A 21,617-nucleotide genomic window follows, 5' to 3' on the forward strand; every position below is an offset into this window, starting at 1 on the left:
ACAGCATAACTTTAAGATAATTATTTCTTTGTTACAGCTGATACAAATCCTGCAATAAATCTGCAATGTTTCTATTTCCTGCTTTCATGGAAGCAGACATATTGTTAATATCCTGTGTTTTCAAATTAGCTGCTCCGTGGCAGAGTAGAGATCACATTACAACTTGTGATTAGTCACAGATGAGGGGGGGGGGGGGATTAGACAGGATTAGACAGGCTAAACTAAACACATACAGGGTGCATTCTCTAGGTTTTCCTTCTGTCCTGTGCAAGAGTTCAGGTCCACTTTCAAAGTTATTATGCTGTTGCTTATGTTTTCGATCAAAGAGTAAGTTCTGAGTCCAGGTCTGGTTTTGTAGAACACTTTAGCAAGGAGGGTTTCTGGTGTCCTTCACCTCCTTACACACTAGGAGTTGTGGTTCACCAAGAGCTTGCTGGGAAATCTGAGACACTAAGTTAGTCTGTGCACCTGCTGTACAGCATATAAATCAATGGAGCTCAACAACCGCCAAGCTAATCTGCGCTGCAGAGGCCAGAAAGTCATTAACCCCTGATTGTAATTCATGGCAACAGCTATACACGCCTGGCTACATCTGCCCTGGGACAGGCCAGTGTTAAATTTCTTTGTCTTCTCTGAATATCTCCAACCATCTCCATAGTAACCCCTAGAAACCACAGATAGGAGTGGAAGGGGTACAAAGCAGGGGATACACACAAGAGTTTGCTGGATCCTTTGTTGCTAGAAGACTGTGGGAGAGCCCATAGGGAAGCCTTCTCCACCTTCATATCAGCAGAAAATACAAGTCGTCACCTGCACACTTCCAGCATCACAAAGAGCCATTATTTCATGACTCTCGATAACATCTGCATAAGTGCGGGAAGCATTCCCAGCATGCACTGCGATAAACCACACTCTGCCCATGAGATAGTTAGCCGAGTGCTGGTATCTCTGAATAAGATATCCTAAGCGTCTCAGAACGAGAATAGCTTTGGCAGGTGAGCAGATCTTACAAATAAGTACAACAGGTCAATTTGCCACGGCTAAATGAAACATTTAAAGGGACTCAGTGCACCTTTTATGGGCATACCTTTAAAGAGACTCTGTAACAATTTTTTCAGCCTTAGTTCTTCTATCCTATGAGTTCCTATGCCTGTTCTAATGTGCTGGGGCTTACTGCAGCTCTTCCTAATTACACTGTCTCTGTAATAAATCAATGTATCTTTCCTCTGTCCTATTTGTCGGGCTAAGGCTTTGATTGTGTGGAATGTGCAGGGCTGCTTGTGATTGGTAGAAGCGATACACACCCTCTGCAGGCCCCCTGCACACTGTGAATGACTCACACACTATGCTTAGCTGAGCCTATTAGAAGCTGGTTAGTTTGTTTGTAAACATTGCCTAAAACTGTTAATTACAAGCCAGGATTGCAGCAGAGAGTTGCAGAAACAGCACAGAGGGGCACAGGAGAAAATAAGGAATAGAATGGTATGCTTTTTAGTGTAAGAATATTAGAGTACAGATTCTCTTTATGACTTCGACCAGTACTGCAAAGTACTTAAAGGATACCCGAGATGACATGTGACATGATGAGATAGACATGGGTATGTACAGTGCCTAGCACACAAATACCTATTCAGTGATCTTTTTTTCTCTCTCTGCCTGAAAGAGTTAAATATCAGGTATGCAAGTGGCTGACTCAGTCCTGACTCAGACAGGAAGTGACTACAGTGTGACCTTCACTGATAAACTCCCCTTTTATCGCTTACCTGCTCTCGGAAGCCATTTTCTGCTGTTTTACAGTTGGAATTTCTTATCAGTGAGGGTCACACTGTAGTCACTTCCTGTCTGAGTCAGGACCGAGTCAGCCACTTACATACCTGAGATTTAACTCTTTCAGACAGAGAAAGGAAAAAAAAAAAAAAAAAAAAAAAAAAGGAACAGCATAGTTTGTGTGCTAGGCACTGTACATGCACAGGTCTATCTCATGTCACATGGTACTTTAGGTATCCTTTAAAGATGCACACCTTTCTGTAGCTTGTGCGCTCTCTCATTTGATGCCTGAATCGCCATTCTACATAAAATAGTTTTTGTTGAATTTCAATGTAAAAATCGCGGCTGCCATCTTGGCTATGTTATAACTTCCGGGTCACCCCTGTCTTCTCTGTTAGAGAAGTGCATCACTGAATGGAGCAGGAAGAGGAAGTGACACGCATGGCCATTGCAAGAGGCTCCTCCAGAGGGGTCATAGCACGACTTTGTTGGAAGTTGTCTGGCTTAAAGCCATGCCCATGAGAGGTGCTCGGAGTCCCTTTAAAGGGAACCTAAAGTAAAAAAAAAAATAAATAAATAAAAAGTTGGCAGTTTAACTTCACAGGCTTCTTCCAGTCCCCTGCAGTCGTCCTGTGCTCTTGCCGTTATTCCACAATCCTCTGGTCAGCTGCGGCAACCCTCTGAAATTTAACCAGGGCGGCGTGTCTTTGATTGCGCTCCCATTGCTGGGAACATTCTACCCATGCGCAGTAGCAATTCTTTATTTTTTACATACTGTGCGAGCATAGAGCACTCCCATCCACTTGAGCGTGATCAGGAGGTACGCAGCTCATGCAATCAGATGTCAGAAGGCGCTGCAACTAATCAGAGGAGCATGGAACAGCAGCAAAGGCACAGAAGGACTGCAGGGGGCTAGAAGAAGCCTCAGGGAGGTTTAAAGAGAACCAGAGACAAAGCACCCTCCGGTATTTTACCATATATATCAATGGGAACATGACAGTAAACACCTACTCTGCTCTTTGTTTCATTATTCTCTGCTAAATCTGCCTGTTATCAGCTCTGATAAGAATCCCTGACTGAGCATTCAGTCTAGCTTTGCCCCAAAATGTCATGAATTCACAAACATTTGCCCGTTCTTTTAAAAACAGGGTGGGTAAAAGATTACCTATTTTAACATAACTAATGTAACTTAACGACAGTATGTTTGTTTAGGCTGAAGTTCCCCTTTGAATCTGTAAATTTCAATGGGTGTATGACTTGCTTTAATCACTCTTATCAAAGGCATCAGTAAGGGGTTAACACTAGAGAATGGTAAGTAATAAGCTGCAGCAAGGGGGTTAACAGGAAATTTGGAAAGGGGGATTTGTATCACAACCTTGTATTATATGTATTGTGCTTCATGCCATTATATATTACTGTATTGTGCAGGGCTGCAGGAGAGGTTGGCACCACCTGCAATAATCCTGGCAGAGATGAGGAATAGATCATCACTACATGAATATAGAGTGTCTGTGGAAAGTGTCGCTGAGCCAATGAATGGGAGACAATGCACAGCTTGATGAGGGATATCTGGCGCGCTCTGCACAGCCAGCTCCTAGCTCTGAGTAATGCCTGTCCGGAGCTGTTTTTAGACACAGGCGTGAGTGTTGCTGTCTCTGTACCACAGTTGCCATGGAATCCACTGACTGATTCACACAACGCTGACTTCTATAGAAACCGGAAGGGAGGAACGAGCATATTTATGTCAATGCAAATACGGCTACAGGCTAAAATCCAAAATGCTGCCCTGCTAAGACCCAGAACCGAGTGGGGATAACACTACTCCGGGCACCTCACATTATGTAAAGGCTCTAGATGTTCTCTCATACTCCTGTATGACGACCCCCATCATCCCCTGCATTGCCAACCCTCCTTACAACCCCATACCTACAGCAGAGCAACATCTGTGCACAGTCACCAATGCTGGGTACACACATTGCGATTTCCCGCTCGATCCAGAGCTTGATCGATTATTTCCGACATGTTCGATTGGGTCTCGATCGATACAGCCGTCGATCTCCTCATGATAAGTATGCAACATTGACGGCTGTATCGATCGGATATGTCGGAAATAATCGATCGGTCAGGATCGATCGAGCGGGAAATCACAACGTGTGTACCCAGCATGATGCTGTGTGAGACAAGATAGAGAGATATATAGATATATATACACTGTACAGCGCTGCGTAATATGTCGGCGCTGTATAAATACTAAATAATAATGTGTGCACCTTATGAGTTCAGCAGAGACAGATTGTGAGCTCCTCTGAGGACAGTCAGTGACATGAATCTGTACTGTAAAGTGCTGCAGAAGATGTCAGTGTTCTAGAAATGCATAATATGGTAGGACAGACTATGGTAGGATTAGAGTGTGAGCTCCTCTGAGGACAGTCAGTGACATGACTATGTACTCTGTACAGTGCTGCAGAAGATGACGTACTTCCTGCCCAGCAGGGAGTACGGCACTGACTGGGGCGGGACTATGCATATGACCCTGTCAGCGCACTCTGCCGCAGGGCATTACGAAAGGGGCTTTGGTGTGGTGAGATTCTCCTGCAGTGGCCTTGCCCACAGCACAAGTGTGAAATCAGCCTCAAAGCTCAATAGAAGCAGTTCCTGGATTCCACAGGCCAGTGATGGCTAACCAGCTGTGACAAAACTACGAATCTCACCATGCCTCTTCCTCCCAGAGTTATGCTTAGAGCTGTCAGAGTATTGCAAAGCCTCATGGGACTTGTAGTTCCACCACAGCTGGAGTGCCAAGGTTAGCCATCACTGCCATAGGCTAACTCACTCCTGCCATACTAAAGCATAAAGCCAATTTAGGAGAGACCAAAGTACTCAGGAGAAAACCATGAAAAAGTACAAGAACAACAGTGTCCCGATTGATATTTAAAGGAAACCAGAGATATTGTTGTCTAAAGATTTGATACTTACCCGCGGCTTCCTCCAGCCCCATAAGAACGTGTCCCTTGCCGTCCTCCCGCGGTCTGCCGTTCAGCCCCCGTAACTGGCTCAGTCAGGCTCTTCAGCGCATTCGTGGCCCCTCCGTGCATGTGCAGAAAACCCAGACTCTACCCGGCTGAGCCAGTTACCGAGGCTGATCACCAGACCACGGGAGGACAGCGAGGGACTCAGATGAGCTTATGGGGCTGGAGGAAGTACCAGGTAAGTATCAAATCTTTAGGTAGCGACATCTCTGGTACACTTTAAATGGTTAGCCTACGGGCCTTGCAGCATTAGTCCCTAGTTTAAAGGGTAACTGTAGTAAAAAAAAAAGTGAATAAAACCGCTTATTTTATTTTCATTTATAATATTAGTCAGTGTGGCCATTGTAAAAACCTTTCCTCTACTCCATTTACATTCTGAAATTTATCACAGGTGGCCTGTCAGGTGCAGCTCTGGGGAATATTTGTTTCTGAGAATTTCCCAAACCAGTGCAAATGTCTGGTCTCCCAGAATGCTATGGGAGGAGAATTCCCCATAGCTAAACATCACTGTGAGGGCTAGGCTACATATCAATATACAGCAATATATAGAAAGTATTTCTGATGCTGAAACCGGGAAGATAACCATAAGAGTGGGTATTCTGAATAATTTATGACATTCTACGATAGGTCACTACAGGGCCTCTTTAATCATATACCATTTCCTATTTTAGTTTTGATGCAATTTCAGAATTATAATGGGCTGTCATACAAGAAATCCCCCCCCCCCAATCTCCTGGCACAGCATGAGGACTTTCCCGCCAAGACTAATTAATTAAGGCTACATTTTGCTGGCTGGTTGTCAGAGTCTCCGGCCAGGACACGACTGTCGCTGTATTACTGTATAAGGAAGGCCAGGCAGTGGGGAGAACGATCTGCTGCACACACAGGCTTTCTAAGGCAAGAGCTCTGCAGAATGGAGACTGGGTGTGGAGGACAGCCATTGGGATCACACAGATCTCCCCTCTAAAGCACTACCAAGATGGAGAGTACCCAAACAACCGACTCATAGTGCACTGCTCAGACATGAGGAGCTGCGACTGATCTGCAATACAAGGCAGCAGCAAGGTCTCCCTAATGCCTGGTTCACACCATGCAATTTCCATCAGATCGACAGGTCAAATCCTGTGCAGGGGCACAGGACAGCTGCCAGGGGCTGGAGGATGCCCCAGGTAAGTAGATTTTTGTTTTTTAATCATCACGGACCTTCCCCTTAAAGGATTACAAGTACAAAAATCTATAGAATATCACGACTACTGGACAAGTTAATTTGTAACTGAAGGTCGTAAAATCTTACTACTTCTGCAGCTGCTGTAACATTGAGGAACCTTGCTGGAAACCATAACACTATGTGGTTCCGTATTAACCATAGCAACACCATAGTTTGGCATTCCATAGAATCAGATTTCTGGCTAATACTCCTGCCCTTACTAATGTCATGGAGGGCTGCGTAGAATTGCCCAACACTTTGGAGACCTTGAGCTGTCCCCACACACGCAGCATTGTCCTGGAGCACACAGATGGATGAAAGCAGGCACCCCCATATAAATAGGTGAAGGGGGCGGTAGTGGGGTCTTAAGCGTAAAGGTGTGATTAGACACAGATGAGCGGGCATTAGACAGTCTAAACTCTCTAAATACATACAGGGTGCATTCCTCTAGGTATTCCTTCTGTCCTGTGCAAGAGTTCACAGGTCCACTTTTAGTTTGTAAAAGCTAAACCTTCTCTCCTAGCATGCCCCAATACTAGTGAGTAATGTGTGCATATCCTCCGCCTTTATGTACAATGCTACAGCTGACTCATTCACCTGTGTATAGGGGGTGGTTCAGCAGGAGGATGGCACCCTCACCTAGAGGCCCAAGCTCACCTCTCACTGGGGACACACAAAACAACTGGTATTATGTTCTTATAGTCTGTGTATGACTGTGAAGAGGGTGAAGTCTGACTCAAGCTGAACAAAGTGCTTATTGACACTTCCAGCATTTATCAGTCAGAGGAAACTCTACTGATAATTACAAAGTGCCCCTCACCCCTCCAAACTGGCCTTAAAGGAAACCTAAAGCAATCGGAAAAAAAAAAATAAAAAAAAATGTTAAAGTTACCTGGGGCTTCTACTGGATCCCCCCACACCCCTGCAGCCACCCTGTGCCCACGCTGTCACTGAGCATTTCTCCAGTCCGCCACTTTCTGTTCGGGCAACTCCACAGCATCTTTGATCATGCTCCCGAAGCCGAAAGTATCCCACGTATGCGCAGTACGCAAAAATCGCTGCAGGGGGCAGTAGAAGCCCCAGGTAAGTTAAACTGGATTTTTTCTGTTACTTTAGGATTCTTTAAAGTGGATCCGAGATGAACTTTTGCATAATTGTGTTCCTTTCCTATTGTTTATAGGGCATTCCTCAAGCTAAATACTTTTTTGTTTCTGTTTTAATACTCTAATTCCCTATAGACTAAAGAAGCCACGCCCACAGGTCTTCAGAGACCAAGGCACTTTCAGACAGTAGCAAGGGCTCATGGGAGCTCAGTCTGGGCAGGAGGAGGGGGAGGTATTACTAGCCAGAGATTTCAAAGGCAGAGGGGAGGAGGAGGGGGAATTAGTTTTTTTGCTCAAGATGCAGATAAGCGTGCCTCTGTGTAATGTTTACAAACAACATGGCTGCTGTCACTGTATCACAGGAATAATTAAAGCTGTTTGCAGCTAGATTTGCTGTGTAAACTATCTAAACTTTAGATATATATAGACAAGTTACGTGTTCTAGTTAGTTTTTCATCTCGGATCCGCTTTAAGCCACACATGACTAAAGTCTGTTATGGAGGCAGATAACCACCTCATCTGATAGGCCCGCGTACAACAGCCCCGACCCCAACCCGCAAAAGATCTGCCTGGCCGATTAAATTGACTTTTGTGCAAGCCACTTCCCCTGCGTAGACATCACACTAGCGCAGACAATCGTCTATACAGGCCAGCTCAACGATGTCGCCCAAGGAGATTGGGTCCCAATCGCAGACATCAAAAGATGTGTACGCATCTTAGATTATGACTATGGAAGGATTAAGGCTCATACCCACAGGAAGATTAAAAAAAAAAACAAAACGGTAAAAATGGCCAATGTGACAGCCTTTCCTAAGGAGCACACAATCCAATCTTGCCATAATCAAATATCCTACCATATAATTATGTATTTATATAGCACTGACATCTCCTGCAGCGCTGTACTGAGTACATAGTCATGTCACTGACTGTCCTCAGAGGAGCTCACCATCTAATCCTACCATAGTCATAGTCTTATGCCTTACCCTATTACCTGTATTTATATAGCACTGACATTTTCTGCAGCGCTTTACCCAAGTACACAGTCCTGCCACTCACTGCGCTCAGAGGAGCTCACAATCTAATCCCTACTATAGTCAAAGTCTAATGTCCTACCATCATAATCATAATAATCATAATAAGTATTAATATAGCGCCGACATCTTCTGCAGCACTTTACAGAGTACATAGTCATGTCCCTGACTGTCCTCAGAGAAGCTCAAAATCTGATGTCCCTGGATGCAGTGTTCTCCGCCGGCTCTTTTAGCCGGGTGCTCCACCCGGCTAGATTTGGTGACCACCCGGCTGTCATTGGCTCACCTCCTCCTATGCTGTAAGCACAGTTGCCCTGCATTTTCAACTTGCCCCACCCGGCTACTTTTTCATGCCACCCGGCTACTATTTCATGCCACCCGGCTGGGAAAAAATTCTGGGGAGAACACTGTGGATGGTGTAATGGTTAAGGGCTCTGCCTCTGACACAGGAGACCAGGGTTTGAATCTCGGCTCTGCCTGTTCAGTGATGCTACGTACACACATGCGACAACGATCGTTCGTTGTCAACGACGAACGATCTTTTAATTGACGAAAGAACGACCGAAGTAAAGTTAGTTGTAAAAAGTATGTAACGATCACATCGTTAGAACGAACGTTACACCACGTAAAAGCACTTAATGCGCCTGCGCATAAAATTGTAAAGTTCCTTGGAGAAAAAGTGAAATGCGCATGTCCAGCCTGGTACGAACGATCGTTTCCAACGATGTGCCACTTTTGCTAACGATCGTCGGTGGTAAAAATCCGCCAAGACAGAACTTTGTTTTGTAGCGATTTGCCTCGTTCGTCGTTTGCCTTAATAGTCGTTGGTTCGTTTTTTGTAACGATCGTCGTTGGTAAAGATCGGGGAACGATCGTTACAAACGACTATAGTCGCATGTGTGTACGCACCTTAAGCCAGCACCTATTCAGTAGGGACCTTTGGCAAGTCTCCCTAACAATGCTACTGCCTATAGAGCGCGCCCTAGTGGCTGCAGCTCTGGCGCTTTGAGTCCGCCAGGAGAAAAGCGCGATATAAATGTTATTTGTCTTGTCCCTACAATAGTCATAGTCTGATGCCCTCATGTCCTCAGGGCTGTGGAGCAGGAGGAGTCGGAGTAATTTTGGATACCTGGAGTCGGAGTCTGTGGTTTCATAACTGAGGAGTCTGATGATTTTTGTACCAAATCCACAGCTCTGGATGCCCTACCATATTATTATTAATTTATATAGAACCAACATCTTCTGCAGCACTATATAGGCTGTGTGTGCAAAAGTGTAGTCTACTGTCAGGACTACAAGAAGATGCTAGCACAAGTACCGTATTTTTCGGACTATAAGACGCACTTTTTCTCCCCCAAAAGTGGGGGGAAAAAGTTACTGCATCTTATAGTCCAAATGTAACAATTTACCTGTCTGGGCGGGCACTGTGTCAGCAGCAGCAGAGTTATCCGGAGGTGTTCCAGCATAGCAGCAGCTGCTGCAATCTGTATGCCGGTGTCCATTGTCTTGTCCCCCGAGCGGCGGCAGTGGGATCTGCTGTACATCTCCCTGGGTGGCATAGCAGCAGCCGCAGCAATCATCTGCAATGCCTATGTGTATCTGCGGGTTGTCCCCCGAGCGGCTCCAGCAGCAGCGTAATCAGAGACCTGCGCAGACCATACTGGGCCTGCGCAGTACACTCCTGGTGACATCAGCGGGATCGAGGACACGGCAACGCAGGCGCAGTGGTTTTCAGACTTTAAAGTCTGAAATTCCTGAAGTGAACCAGAGGCGGGGCCGGAGCATTGGGGAGTGGCTGCGCGGGCACAGGATGTCTGCGGGGGACCATTAGAAGCCCCGGGTAACTTCAACTCATTTTCCCCTGACCCCCCCCCCCCCCCCCCTACAGTATCCCTTTTAACAGGAAATAAATATGGCAGCCTCCATATGCCTCTCACTACACTTGGCCTTTAAATGAATGATGGCAGCTTCCATATTTCTCAGTAACAGTTTCCTGTAGTCCTGGGATGACTAGTCTCTACCAGTCAGTAGGCAGGAGGAGCACATCTGCGATAAAGGAAATGAGTGTTCCCCCCATCTTTCCAAAACACACAATAAAGGCACCAGACTTCCATCCCTGCACAGCTCAGATGAGGAGTGCTTTCTGAATATCAGGTGTACCGCTCCTTTAAATCTTATCGTTAGGCTGCTGGGTGACACCATTGTGTGGCAGCTCTGGAAGCGTGTGAAGATGTCAGCGTGAGCCGGGAATGAGAGGAGGATGACACAACAACCCAACCCTGAGAGCCGGGAGAGGCAGCCGCCCTGTGACAACACAGCTAAGCCCAATACACCTTCTGGATAAACTCTGGCTGGAGGCTGCCAGTTCTGCAACTCAGCGAGACTGGCTATACAGTGCAGGGGGAACGTACAGAGATCACTGATCCATTCCCATAAGTCTCTGCACCACAGGAGCTTACACTCAGAGAGAAAGGACATGTGCAGCCACGCAGGTGCAGCGACGTTCGTCTAGTTAGATGAATAATGGCAAAGTGACCCGCTATCTGGTAAACCAGTAATAAGGATGCTAACCAGGCAATCCAAAAGATAAAATCTCTATTACTTTTCTTGTTGATAAATGATAATTCCCCTGTTTACCTGACTCTTATTTGGTACGTTGCCGCACAAATACCAACCCACCTCCTCTGCCTGTACTCCTGGTAATCCGGCCAGTGGCGGGCTTCTGCGCATGCACAGCTTGGCAACCCCTCCGGCGACCTTGAGACAGAAGCGACCAAGCATGCGCAGAAGCCCACGACTGGCACTGACTGACCGGATTACTGGGAGTCGTTGCGTCAGAACTGAGGGGCCCAAAGAGGACGCGGAAGCCCCAGTTAAGTATACATAAGGGCCAGTGTACCATCTCAAATACACTTTAAACAGAACCGAGGTGGGAGGCTGCCTTTTATACAATACCAGATTCCTGGCAGCCCTGTTGATCTATTTGGCTGCAGTTGTGTCTGAATAACACCAGAAACAAGCATGCAGCTAATCTTGTCAGATCTGACAAAGTCATTAACACCTGATCTGCAGCATGCTTGTTGAGAGGCCCGGGCTAAAAGTATTTGAGGCAAAGGATCAGCAGAACAGCCAGGCAACTGGTATGGTTTAGAAGAAAATAAATATGGCAGCCTCCCTATACCTCTCACCTAGTATTCACTTTAACAAGCAGATCTATGAGTGACAGCTGAAGAGAAGCACAGGACCATCTCCCCATCATTGTCAAATGGATCAATATACTCTTCGATTCCCAGTATAAAGCCCGATACACAGAAACCATTGTCACTTGAAGCCATTAGTAAAGATCCCATCAGATGACCGTTTTAGAATGATCAGTGAACAGACATACTACTTAAAGAGAACCTGTACTGAGTAAAAATATTTAAAATAAACACATGAGGTAACTTCAAATGAACATTCCATAGTTACCTTGTCATCAGTTCCTCTCAGAAGAGAAGCTCACCATTTTCTTCTGACAATAATCCTTTCCAGTTCTGACAACATTTTGTCAAAACTGAAATATATCAGTTAGTTATATACAAGTTGCCGTCAGTTATAGCTGAGAGGACAATTGATGTGCCAGGTAATGCCCATGTTTCCCTATGGCTCAAGTGGGCGTTGTTACAGTTTAAAGTGGATCCGAGATAAACTTTTACTCATTGCATAATTGTGTTCCTTTCATATAGTTTATAGGGCATTCCTCAAGCCAAATACTTTTTTGTTTTGTTTTAATACTCTAATTCCCTATAAACTAAACAAGCTCCGCCCACAGCTTCGGAGTGCCTTGGCAGTCTCAAACTCTTGTACCAAGGGCTTATGGGAGCTCAGTCTGGACAGGAAGAAAAGGAGGTTATTAGCCAGAGATTTCAGAGGCAGAGGGGAGGAGTGAATTTGTCACAGGCTGAGAAGCTCCAGATGCTATCAACTTGCCTGTGTAATATGACAAACAGAACACGGCTGCCCTCATTGCATCACAGGAAGAAATAATCAAACTGTTGAAGCTGTTTGCAGCTAGATTTGCTGTGTAAACTATCTAAACTTTAGATAAGATATATAGACAAGTTACTTGTCATAGTTTGTCATCTCAGATCCGGTTTAACAGTGATAGCCATTTACAAAATGGAGGATGGGGAATTCCAGTGATCACAGTGGACAAACAGGACACGGGACAGGAGAAAGATTGAGGAGTAGACTACACAGGAGGCAAGTATGACTTGTGTATGTTTATTTTGATTTTTACATTTTCAGTTCAGGTTTTCTTTAAAGGGAAGGTTCAGGGAGGGGAGTGAAAAAATAAAAATCAATTTCCACTTACTTGGGGCTTCCTCCAGCCCGTGGCAGGCAGGAGGTGCCCTCGGCGCCGCTCCGCAGGCTCCCGGTGGCCGACCCGGCCAGGCCGGCTGCCAGGTCGGGCTCTTCTGCGCTCCAAGGCCCGGCACTTCTGCGTCCTACGCAGCCGCGCTGACGTCATTGGACGTCCGCCGGGCTGTACTGCGCAGGCGCAGAACTACTGCGTCAGCGTGGGACACAGAAGTGCTGGGCCTTGGAGCGCAGAAGAGCCCGACCTGGCAGCTGGCCTGGCCAGGTCGGGTCGGCCACCGGGAGCCTGCGGAGCGGCGGCGAGGGCACCTCCTGCCTGCCACGGGCTGGAGGAAGCCCCAGGTAAGTGGAAATTGATTTTTATTTTTTCACTCCCCTCCCTGAACCTTCCCTTTAAGCTCCTAGTGAATGTGTCTGCTGCAGTACAAAGCAGCAGTGCACATTGTCTGCGATCACCGGATGCTCTACTGTCCAGTTGATCAATATCGCACATCTGGTTGCAGGCAACTAGAAGTGGAGTTTGGAGAGCAGCCTGTGTTCCTCTGATGTAGAGAGTTTTTTTTAGGATAAACTGCAACTACAGGTCACTTGCAATTCTGTTCTATGGAGAGCAAAGAAGCAGGAGAAGGAGCCACAAAAGTAGTCTGATCAGTACTGCCTGCACTTCTTGACCACCCAGTTACAACTTCTCTAGGCTTAACCCCCCCCCCCCCCCCCAGTGGTATTCCCGACCAAGGCTCAGGGTGGAAAAAAAACAAAAACCACTTCAGTAATCCCCAGCCAGGGGGAAAAAATGCTACCACTGAGGAGGTTACTGCAGAGTCCACAACACGAGTAACTTATCGGATTGCGTTAGATTTTGCTATAGATTTTGGGTACTTATCAAAAGCAAAATCTATCACAAAATTGATCTGAAAAAACGTGGACGTCTAGACACGACGCAATTTCTTATTAGATCCATCTGATGGGAAATTGTACAGTGTAGATGAGGCTCAAAAGTTGAAAAAAATTGCACCGCTTTTTAGACTTCAGCCCAATCTACACGATACGATTCTTTGTGCGATTCGATTAAATCAGACATGTCCGATCAGGATTCGATTCAATTCAATTTGCCATTGCAAAACAATGGCAAGTCGAATCCCGATCGGACATGTCGGAATTAATCGGATCATAAATAGAATCGTAATCGAATCGCACAAAGAATCGCAACGTGTAGATTGGGATTTATGCTGGGTACACAGTACAATTTTCTGACACGATCGTTTTTTCCCGCTTGATTCTCCTATCTTCTCTCATTTTTCTTATCTTTCTCCATTCGCTTCTATGAGAAATGGAGCGCAGAATCGATCGGGAGTAATATCGGATATAAGGGATTTTATTAATCGGATGCATGGATTGCACGGAAAATCGTACCGTGTGTACCCAGCATTAAATTTAGAACTAATCAGACCCACCAAGGAGGTTAAACATGTCTGGGGAGCGCGCTGTAAGTGTAGGAAGAGTATACAGGGTAATGGCAGCACAGTGGTACTGGAAGTCACTCTAAACAACAGTACTTGTCAAAATCCAGTTCAGTGAAAACATTGTGCAGTCGACCAATGTAGAGAGAGAGTGTGTCAAACACTACTGGTAGTGGTATAATTGGGAGTAGCGTCTTTTTATATAGATGGAAAAAAGAAAACTGCTAATCCTTTTTCGGGTCATCCACTGCACACATTCACAAGTTAAATATAAATAGAAAGGACCATAGAAGAAGTTCATGCAAAATTTTTGGTACAAAAAATATCAAAAACTGACAAAATTGCAAAGGGATTCGTTAAAAATATAGCTTTAACCACTTGCCGACCAGGGGATTTTTCACTGATCGGTGCTGCGTGGGCTCTACAGCCCGCAGCACCGATCAGCAGTGCAGCAGGGCGATCAGACTACCCCCTTTTTTCCCCACTAGGGGGATGTCCTGCTGGGGGGGGGGGGGGGGTCTGATCGCCGCCGGCCATTAGTGGGTAGCGGAGGGGGCTCCTCAAAGCCCCCCTCCGCAGCGTTTTGTGCGCTCCCTCCCTCCCCTTACCTCCCTCTCCCTTGCTGGGCTGCGCAGGACGGATAACCGTCCTGCGCATTGTGGGATAGGCTTCAGCCTATCATATGGCGGCGATCCCCGGCCAATCAGAGGCCGGGGATCGCCGATCTGACTTACGGCGCTGCTGCGCAGCAGCGCCGTATGATGTAAACAGCGGGGATTTCTTCCCCGCCTGTTTACATTTTGCCGGCGAGCCGCTATCGGCGGCTCTCCGGCTGTTCACGGAGACACCCTCCGTGAACTGACATGGAAAGGCCGCTCGATCGAGCGGCCGTTTCCATGGTAACCCGCAGACGACCAGTTTACGCCAATCGGCGTTAGCTGGTCGTCAAGAGGTTAAGAGGCTCCTTGTGGATTCTTCCAATACAGGATAATGACAATAAGAACTTTGTTGTAGACTTGATGCAATTGTAAAGAGGCAACAACACGCTCGTTTCAGGCACACAAGGCTCTTCGCCAGGCCAATTTGCACAAAGTACTGTCTTAATCCTATGGGCAATACATGGTAGAAACATCAAGGAGGCAACGAAACATCTGCACCGACCAGATGTATTATATTGCACAATCCTAAAGGCGGACAGGATATACGTCCAATGAAACCAGCTGCTGAGATAGAAGTGTATTGCCCACAGGATTAACAGATGGTAAATTGGCCTGACGAAGGGCCTTGTGTGCCCGAAACGAGCGTGTCGTTACCTCATTACAATTGCATCAAGTCTACAACAAAGTTCTTATTGTCATTATCCTGTATTGGAAGAATCCACAAGGATCCTCTTAGAGATATTTTTTTAACAAATCCCTTTGCAGTTTTGTGTCAAAGTTTTTTATATTTTTTGTACCAAAAATGTTTTGCATGAACTTTTTCTATGGTCCTTTCTATATATACTCAAACAATACTGGCAGTGGCTGGTGTATGGTACAGTATGGGTGGCATAAAAGGCACACAGGGCAGTGATCAACACTATTGTACAGAGCAGTGGTAAGATACAAGGATTGGCATATGGTACAGTAAATGGCAGTAAACAGCAAAGTACTGTACAGTATGATGACTGGCACACAGTACAGCTCATTCATTTGTTCACCTCACCCTGAATGCACAGTACAATACTGTATACTGCTACACAGAGGAATAATGACTGTCAATTACATGTTGTACATACACCAGCTATGAAGTATTGGAATGTATAGTGTGATGGGGTAAGTTAGCACGGGTATTAAGCTGTCACCCAGTCCCATGACCTTGCCCAATGTGTTAACAGGGTACAGCGCAAGGCAGGGAGGTGTGTGTGGAGTAGGGGCCTGCTACTTGGGGCTCACCTCTCACCCTGTAAGATGGGGGTGCAGGGGGTGGCTGAGGGAGTGGCAGTGGGATGAAGTGTGTGCGAGTGTGAAGTGGCGGAGCAGCATCTCAGTGCCGCTTGCCTTCTCCCCTTGTAGGATGGGGTGCCGGGTGTGGCTAAGTGATGAGCAGTATCTCAGTGCCGCCCACTCTTGGGTACCTCTCACCCTGTAGGATGGGGGTGCAGGGTGTGGCTAAGTGATGGGCAGTGGAATGAAGGGGCAGTGAAGCATCTCAGTGCCACCCACTCTTGGGTACCTCTCACCCTGTAGGATGGGGTGCAGGGTGTGGCTAAGTGATGAGCAGTGGAATGATGGGGCATGTGTGGGATTCAGGTGTCCCTGGATATCAGTTTTGGTATGCAGGACATAAGGGGTGCAGGAGGATTCCCTGTAGGGCAGGGGCTGTAGGAAAGGGGCTGTGATAAAATAATAATTCATTTTTTTGTATAGCGCTTTTCTCCTGTCAGACTCAAAGCACTTGCGAGGCAGTCACTAGAGCACTCAGTAGGCAGCAGCAGTTAGGGAGACCTGTCCAAAGAACTCTTTACTGAATAGGTGCAGCTTACTGAACAGGCAGAGCCAAGATTTAAACCCAGGTCTCCTACATCTGAGGCAGAGCCCTTAACCATTACACAATCCAGCCACTCAGAATAGTGGGGTGTGATACTCAGTTGGTCCCTGGCTAGGGGGCTGTGATTTGTGGTGTGGGGGAGATTAGGGTATCCCTGGCTGAGTCTTGATAATGGGGTGAGTATTCAGCTGTCCCCCAATATGGACTGTGGTATGGGGTGTGGAGGATTCCTGTATCCCTGGCTCTGTGAGGTGGTGTCTGCAGTGTGGGGGTGCAGGACATTGGGGTGTCCCTGTCTGTGTAGGACAGGGGCTGTGGTATGGGGGAATCAGGTGTCCCCGGGTCAGTAGGGTGGTGTCTGCAGTGTGGGGGTGCAGGACATTGGGCTGCCCCCGGGTAGCGGCTGTGGTGAGGGGTGCGGTGGGATTCGGGTGTCCCCGGGTCAGTAAGGAGATGTCTGCAGTACAGGGGTGGGAGATCTGGCTGCCCCCGGATAGCGGCTGTAGCACGGGGGGGGGGGGGGAGTGGGGCGTCACCTGCTCCCGGGCTCTCTTCTCGCTCTCAGTCTCCCGGGCCAGCTTCTCCGCCCTCTCCTCTGCCTCGTCCGCCTGCTGCTGCAGGACTTGGATCTTCCTCTTCACGGCCTCGATGCTGCTTATCCCCCCTGCGGCCATCTTCCTCCTCCTCCACCTCCGTCCCTCTCCGACTGGCCGAAACTTCCGCTCCGCGCGCGAGCCCCCACTTCCGCCCGCCACGCCCTTATACACGGCTCAGCCTGCGGAGGAGGGAGAAGGGGGGTTTCTGCTGCGCTCTGCTGGCCGCTGCCCGGTACTGCAACATCGTGCGCTATAAACTTGTCCGCTGCTGCCATCTGACGGCCAATATCCATTACTGCATCCCCGCTTCCAATATACTGGCAACCAGAGATAAATCTCTCCTCTCTGCCACCTAGCGGCTGCCAAAGGATACTGCAACTATCTGTTGGCCATCTGTTGGCCACCGCTGCATATCGCAATCCTGTTCTCACACTTCATAATGGAAAGGGTGCGCTACTGACATCTGGCGATCATTGCCGGTACTGCAGCCTCGCCCCTGACACGAGGCCTGATTTACAAAAGCCTCTTTCCTTGCCAGTGAGTAGTAATGAGATCCACTGAGCCAGAGAGGGAATTAAATTAAGCCTTTAGCTTCTGGTTAATTACCCAGCTGATTGGCCAACAGCTGCTGGCTTTGATTGGCACTGTGTTGCCTTCTCTTGCTGGGTCAGTGGATATTGGCATGTTAGGGCAATGATTTAGTTGGCACTAGCAAATGAGCTTCAATCAAGAAAGAAGAAAAAATGCATTTCACATGGGAAATTCATTCACTGCTCTCCAGCCATCACTATGTCCTGGTGTGACCCAAATAGTGGGTAATGCTGCTTCGCTGTGTACTTTGGGTCTCCTGTGGTCCCCAGTTACTGCGGTGGGGCTCCTGTGATTGTTGGAGTCCCTAATTACTGCTGGAAGTGTCATGTGACTGCTATGTGGACTCCTGTAACTTCTGAGGGACTCTAGTATTTCCTGGGGTCCCCAGTTACTGTGATGGAGCTCCCATCACTGTAGAGATGCGAAGTTCGGATCTTTTCAATGATCCGGATGATTCGAATCGGATCATTGAAAAGATCAGGATCTTTGATCCGAATCTCGGATCATTTTACAAGGGAAGCATTCGGGGGTAAATTGACTAGCAGGGCAGGAGAAGGAGAGGGGGGTGGACACACAGAGAAGGGGAGAAGATGGACAGAGGGCAGGGAGTGGACAGAGAAGGGAGGAGGGACGAGCAGAGAGCAGAAATGTTTGTTTGAACACAATACCCACATGCTGCAATCATATAATTACATATATTTCACCTATATGTTCTGTATACTCCCAACTCCCATTCCCCAAAGCATTCCCAGAAGTGAAGTGCAGCTGTTTAGAGCAGTGCAGGAGGAACATATTGCACAGCAATCACAGTGCCTGCCCTGTCCTAGCCCAGCATGCTGCCTGTAACGTTACTGAGCTGTGCCAAAAGTTTCCAATTTGTTCACTGTGCACAACTACGGAACAGACAGCCTATAATGAGCAGCACATTTCAGCCAGTATGTGTGCTCTGCACATATCTGGCAGTGGCACCCATGTCCCCTCTCTCTCATCTACCTCTCTTCTTGCAAGGCTGGCTCCCCTTCAACAGAGCGATCCATCTCTGCTCTGCTTCCAGGACCCCGCTGCCCGCTGAGAGGGCCGCGTGTCGCTCCTGGCCCCGCCCCCTTTGCGATCCGAATCACTCACTTTGATGATTCGGATTATTCGACTCACAAAATAGATTCGGATCAAAGATCCGAATCGTTCATGATCCGGACAACACTACATCACTGCCATATTGACCTCTGTAACTTCTCAGGGTGATTGCCTGGTGAGGGTTGGTGCCTGTGCCTTGCTTTCCCACCTGTCCATCGATCCTATGCTGCCAGCTATACTCACCTGGTATCTGCGGTTACTGATTGTTCTGTTTGAGGCTCCTTCTTTGCTCCACCTCCTCTGCAGCCCAATCACAGCGGACACCACTGCAGAGGGGGCAGGGAAGAGAAGCAGCAGAAAAAAATAGGCCTGCACTGCCCAAGAAACGGCCCTGAGCTCAGGCCTCCTCCCGTCACTCATAATTCCCCAAGTTTCACTCCCACCTTCTCCTCTCGATCTCCCGCAAGGCCGCAACCCTTTCCCTGGACAGGTACGTACATCAGCTGCCTTCTTCTCAGCCACCTCCAGCTTCTCCTGGGCATCTTTCAGGGCCTCTGAGTATTTGTCCAGCTCGTCCTCTGTCCCCTTCAGCCTCTTCTGCATGGACACCAGCTCATCTTCCAACTGTGGACACAAGAGGGCAGTAAAGGAAGGTCAGTCTACCCAGAACTGAGGCCTCTGAGTTCCTAGCTCCACCCACCAGCCACACCCACCCACAGCATGGCAGTGTCTCATGCTGGAAATACACGGCTCGATTTTCGCGCTCAATTCCGCGCCCGATCGTTTTTTGCGCTCGATTCTGTGGGCAATTCTCTTATCTTTCGCTCGTTTTTCTTTTCTTTTTCCATTGTCTCCCATTCAGAATCGAGCACGGAAACAATCGGGCGGGAGATCGGACGTGTTGGAAATGATCAATCGAGCCATCGAAATGGCTCTGAATCGAGCCGTGTATTCCCAGCATTACTCTCTATATATTTTACATCCTAAAATTCTCCACATGTGGTACACGGACCCCAAGTACTACTTATGCTGGGCTCAGGGGAGTACTTCACATTGTTAGAATTGTTAAAATGATTAGATTTACACACTTTATCATTTTATAATAATACGATCAACAGTTAAAGGTAACCTAAACTCAGAAGGATATGGATTTTCCCTTTTTAAATAATACCAGTTGCCTGACTCTCCTGCTGATCCTGTGTCTCTAATACTTTCAGCCACAGCCCCTGAACAAGCATGCAGATCAGGTGTTCTGACTGAATTCAGACTGGATTAGCTGCCTGCTCTTTTCAGGTGTGTGATTCAGCCACTATTGCAGCCAAAGAGATCAGCAGGACTGCCAGGCAACTGGTATTGTTTAAAAGGGAAACATCCATATTCCTCTCAGCTCAGCTTGTGCTTCAGCTTGTGTCTATGTAGGCATTAAGTAAAGCAAGGGTCTTATCTATTTGCCATAAATACCTTACAATCCTTGCAAGATCCTTTGTAATTCATGTATCTGGATGACACTTATATTTGCAAAATAAAATAAAATAAATTAATAAACATCTCTCTACCTCCTTCTGAGTGTAGGTACTAACATTGTCAGTCAACAGGAATAGAGTCTGAAGAAGGCTTACTAGCTGGAAGCTAACTATTTTTCGTTTAAATAAGCCAATACATGGTATTATTCTGATTCAGAACTTCCTGTCTGTATACAAGCTCCAGTCTGCAGCAATGCTTAGCTACTAAGATAAGGAATTACACACACAGTGTTCCTCTCCCTCCTACCTTTTCCCCCTGACCCCCTCTCCTTTTTTTCTAGAGTGGTCAGACACAGACTGGGGCTGGAATGATTTGTCTGTGATCTGTCCACATAGGAGCAGCTTGCAGCACCGTACCTGTTTGCATTTCTCCTCCACCTGCTTCCTCTGCTCCTCCGCCTGCTCAGCCCGGTCCAGGGCGTTCTCCTTATCCAGCTTCAGCATTAGCATCTTCTTCTTGATGGCCTCCATGTTAGTGCTGGTGTCGGATGGGCTATTCCACTGCCAGTGGGCTGCCCTGCTTCAGCCAGTGACTTGTTCCTCTATCAGAGACCTCTGTCCCCCCTGATCCATTATAAGGCTCAGGGGGCACACCTGTCTCTTGGTGGTGTCAGCACCCCTCCCCTTCCTCTCTCAGAACTCTGTGCCCGTGGCATTGTTCCCTCAGGCTAGGGGGGGCTCCTCACACGTCCATATTTGGCCTGTGAAGGACAACTGGTGGCAGAGAATGAGGAGATGATTATTGTGTTACAGCATCAGTTCAGAGTGGAGGCATTGTCATCAAGGAGTTATTATATCCCCCCCCCCCCCCCCCCAGCTATTACACTCCTCAAATATCTGACTAGACAATGATACTTCAAGGTGTCATTGTGTCACCGTTATAAAAATACAAAATACCCACCACAAGAAGTCAGTCATGAAAGGAAACAAGGTCGGCTCTGGTTTAGTTTTGAGGGAGCAAAAGAGGAGTGCGAGTTGGTTAAAGGACACACGAGGTGAAAATAAACTGATGAGATAAAGTATTGTATCTATCCTCTTTCGCCTAAAAATGATTTTTTTTATAGATATCTCACAGTTTTATTTTATGTTTAAATCTACTTTTTACGTTTTTACTGTTTGATTGTCTCTGCTTAAAGAGACACTGAAGCGAAAAAAATATGATATAATGAATTGGTTGTGTACTATGAATAATTTTTAGAAGATTAGCAGCAAAGAAGATATTCTCATACTTTTATTTTCAGGTATATAGTGTTTTTTCTAACATTGCATTATTCTATAATATGTGCAGATTACACAACACTCAGAATTCAAAATGAGTCTTTCAGAGCAGTCTGTGAAGTAATGACCT

At 47.1% G+C, this 21,617-nt stretch overlaps 1 protein-coding gene across 14 annotated transcripts in view; it reads right to left on the bottom strand.

The window, feature by feature from the left end:
* TPM3 (tropomyosin 3) overlaps positions 1-20,827 on the bottom strand; it is a 73,988-nt gene extending 53,161 nt beyond the window's left edge. For 4 of the 14 annotated variants that reach the window (XM_068252338.1, XM_068252344.1, XM_068252343.1 and 1 more), the window contains exon 1: positions 17,022-17,209. In XM_068252338.1, the coding sequence (XP_068108439.1) occupies positions 17,022-17,159 (138 nt within the window). In that variant the 5' untranslated portion in view covers positions 17,160-17,209. Of the gene's footprint in view, positions 1-17,021; positions 17,210-19,244; positions 19,371-20,626 lie in introns of those variants that run through there. The other 10 variants (XM_068252339.1, XM_068252337.1, XM_068252340.1 and 7 more) reach the window with 7 other exon arrangements.
* Positions 20,828-21,617: the final 790 nt, after the last annotated feature.

This window comes from Hyperolius riggenbachi, chromosome 9 (assembly GCF_040937935.1).
Source record: "Hyperolius riggenbachi isolate aHypRig1 chromosome 9, aHypRig1.pri, whole genome shotgun sequence".
NCBI classification, from domain to species: Eukaryota; Metazoa; Chordata; class Amphibia; order Anura; family Hyperoliidae; genus Hyperolius; species Hyperolius riggenbachi.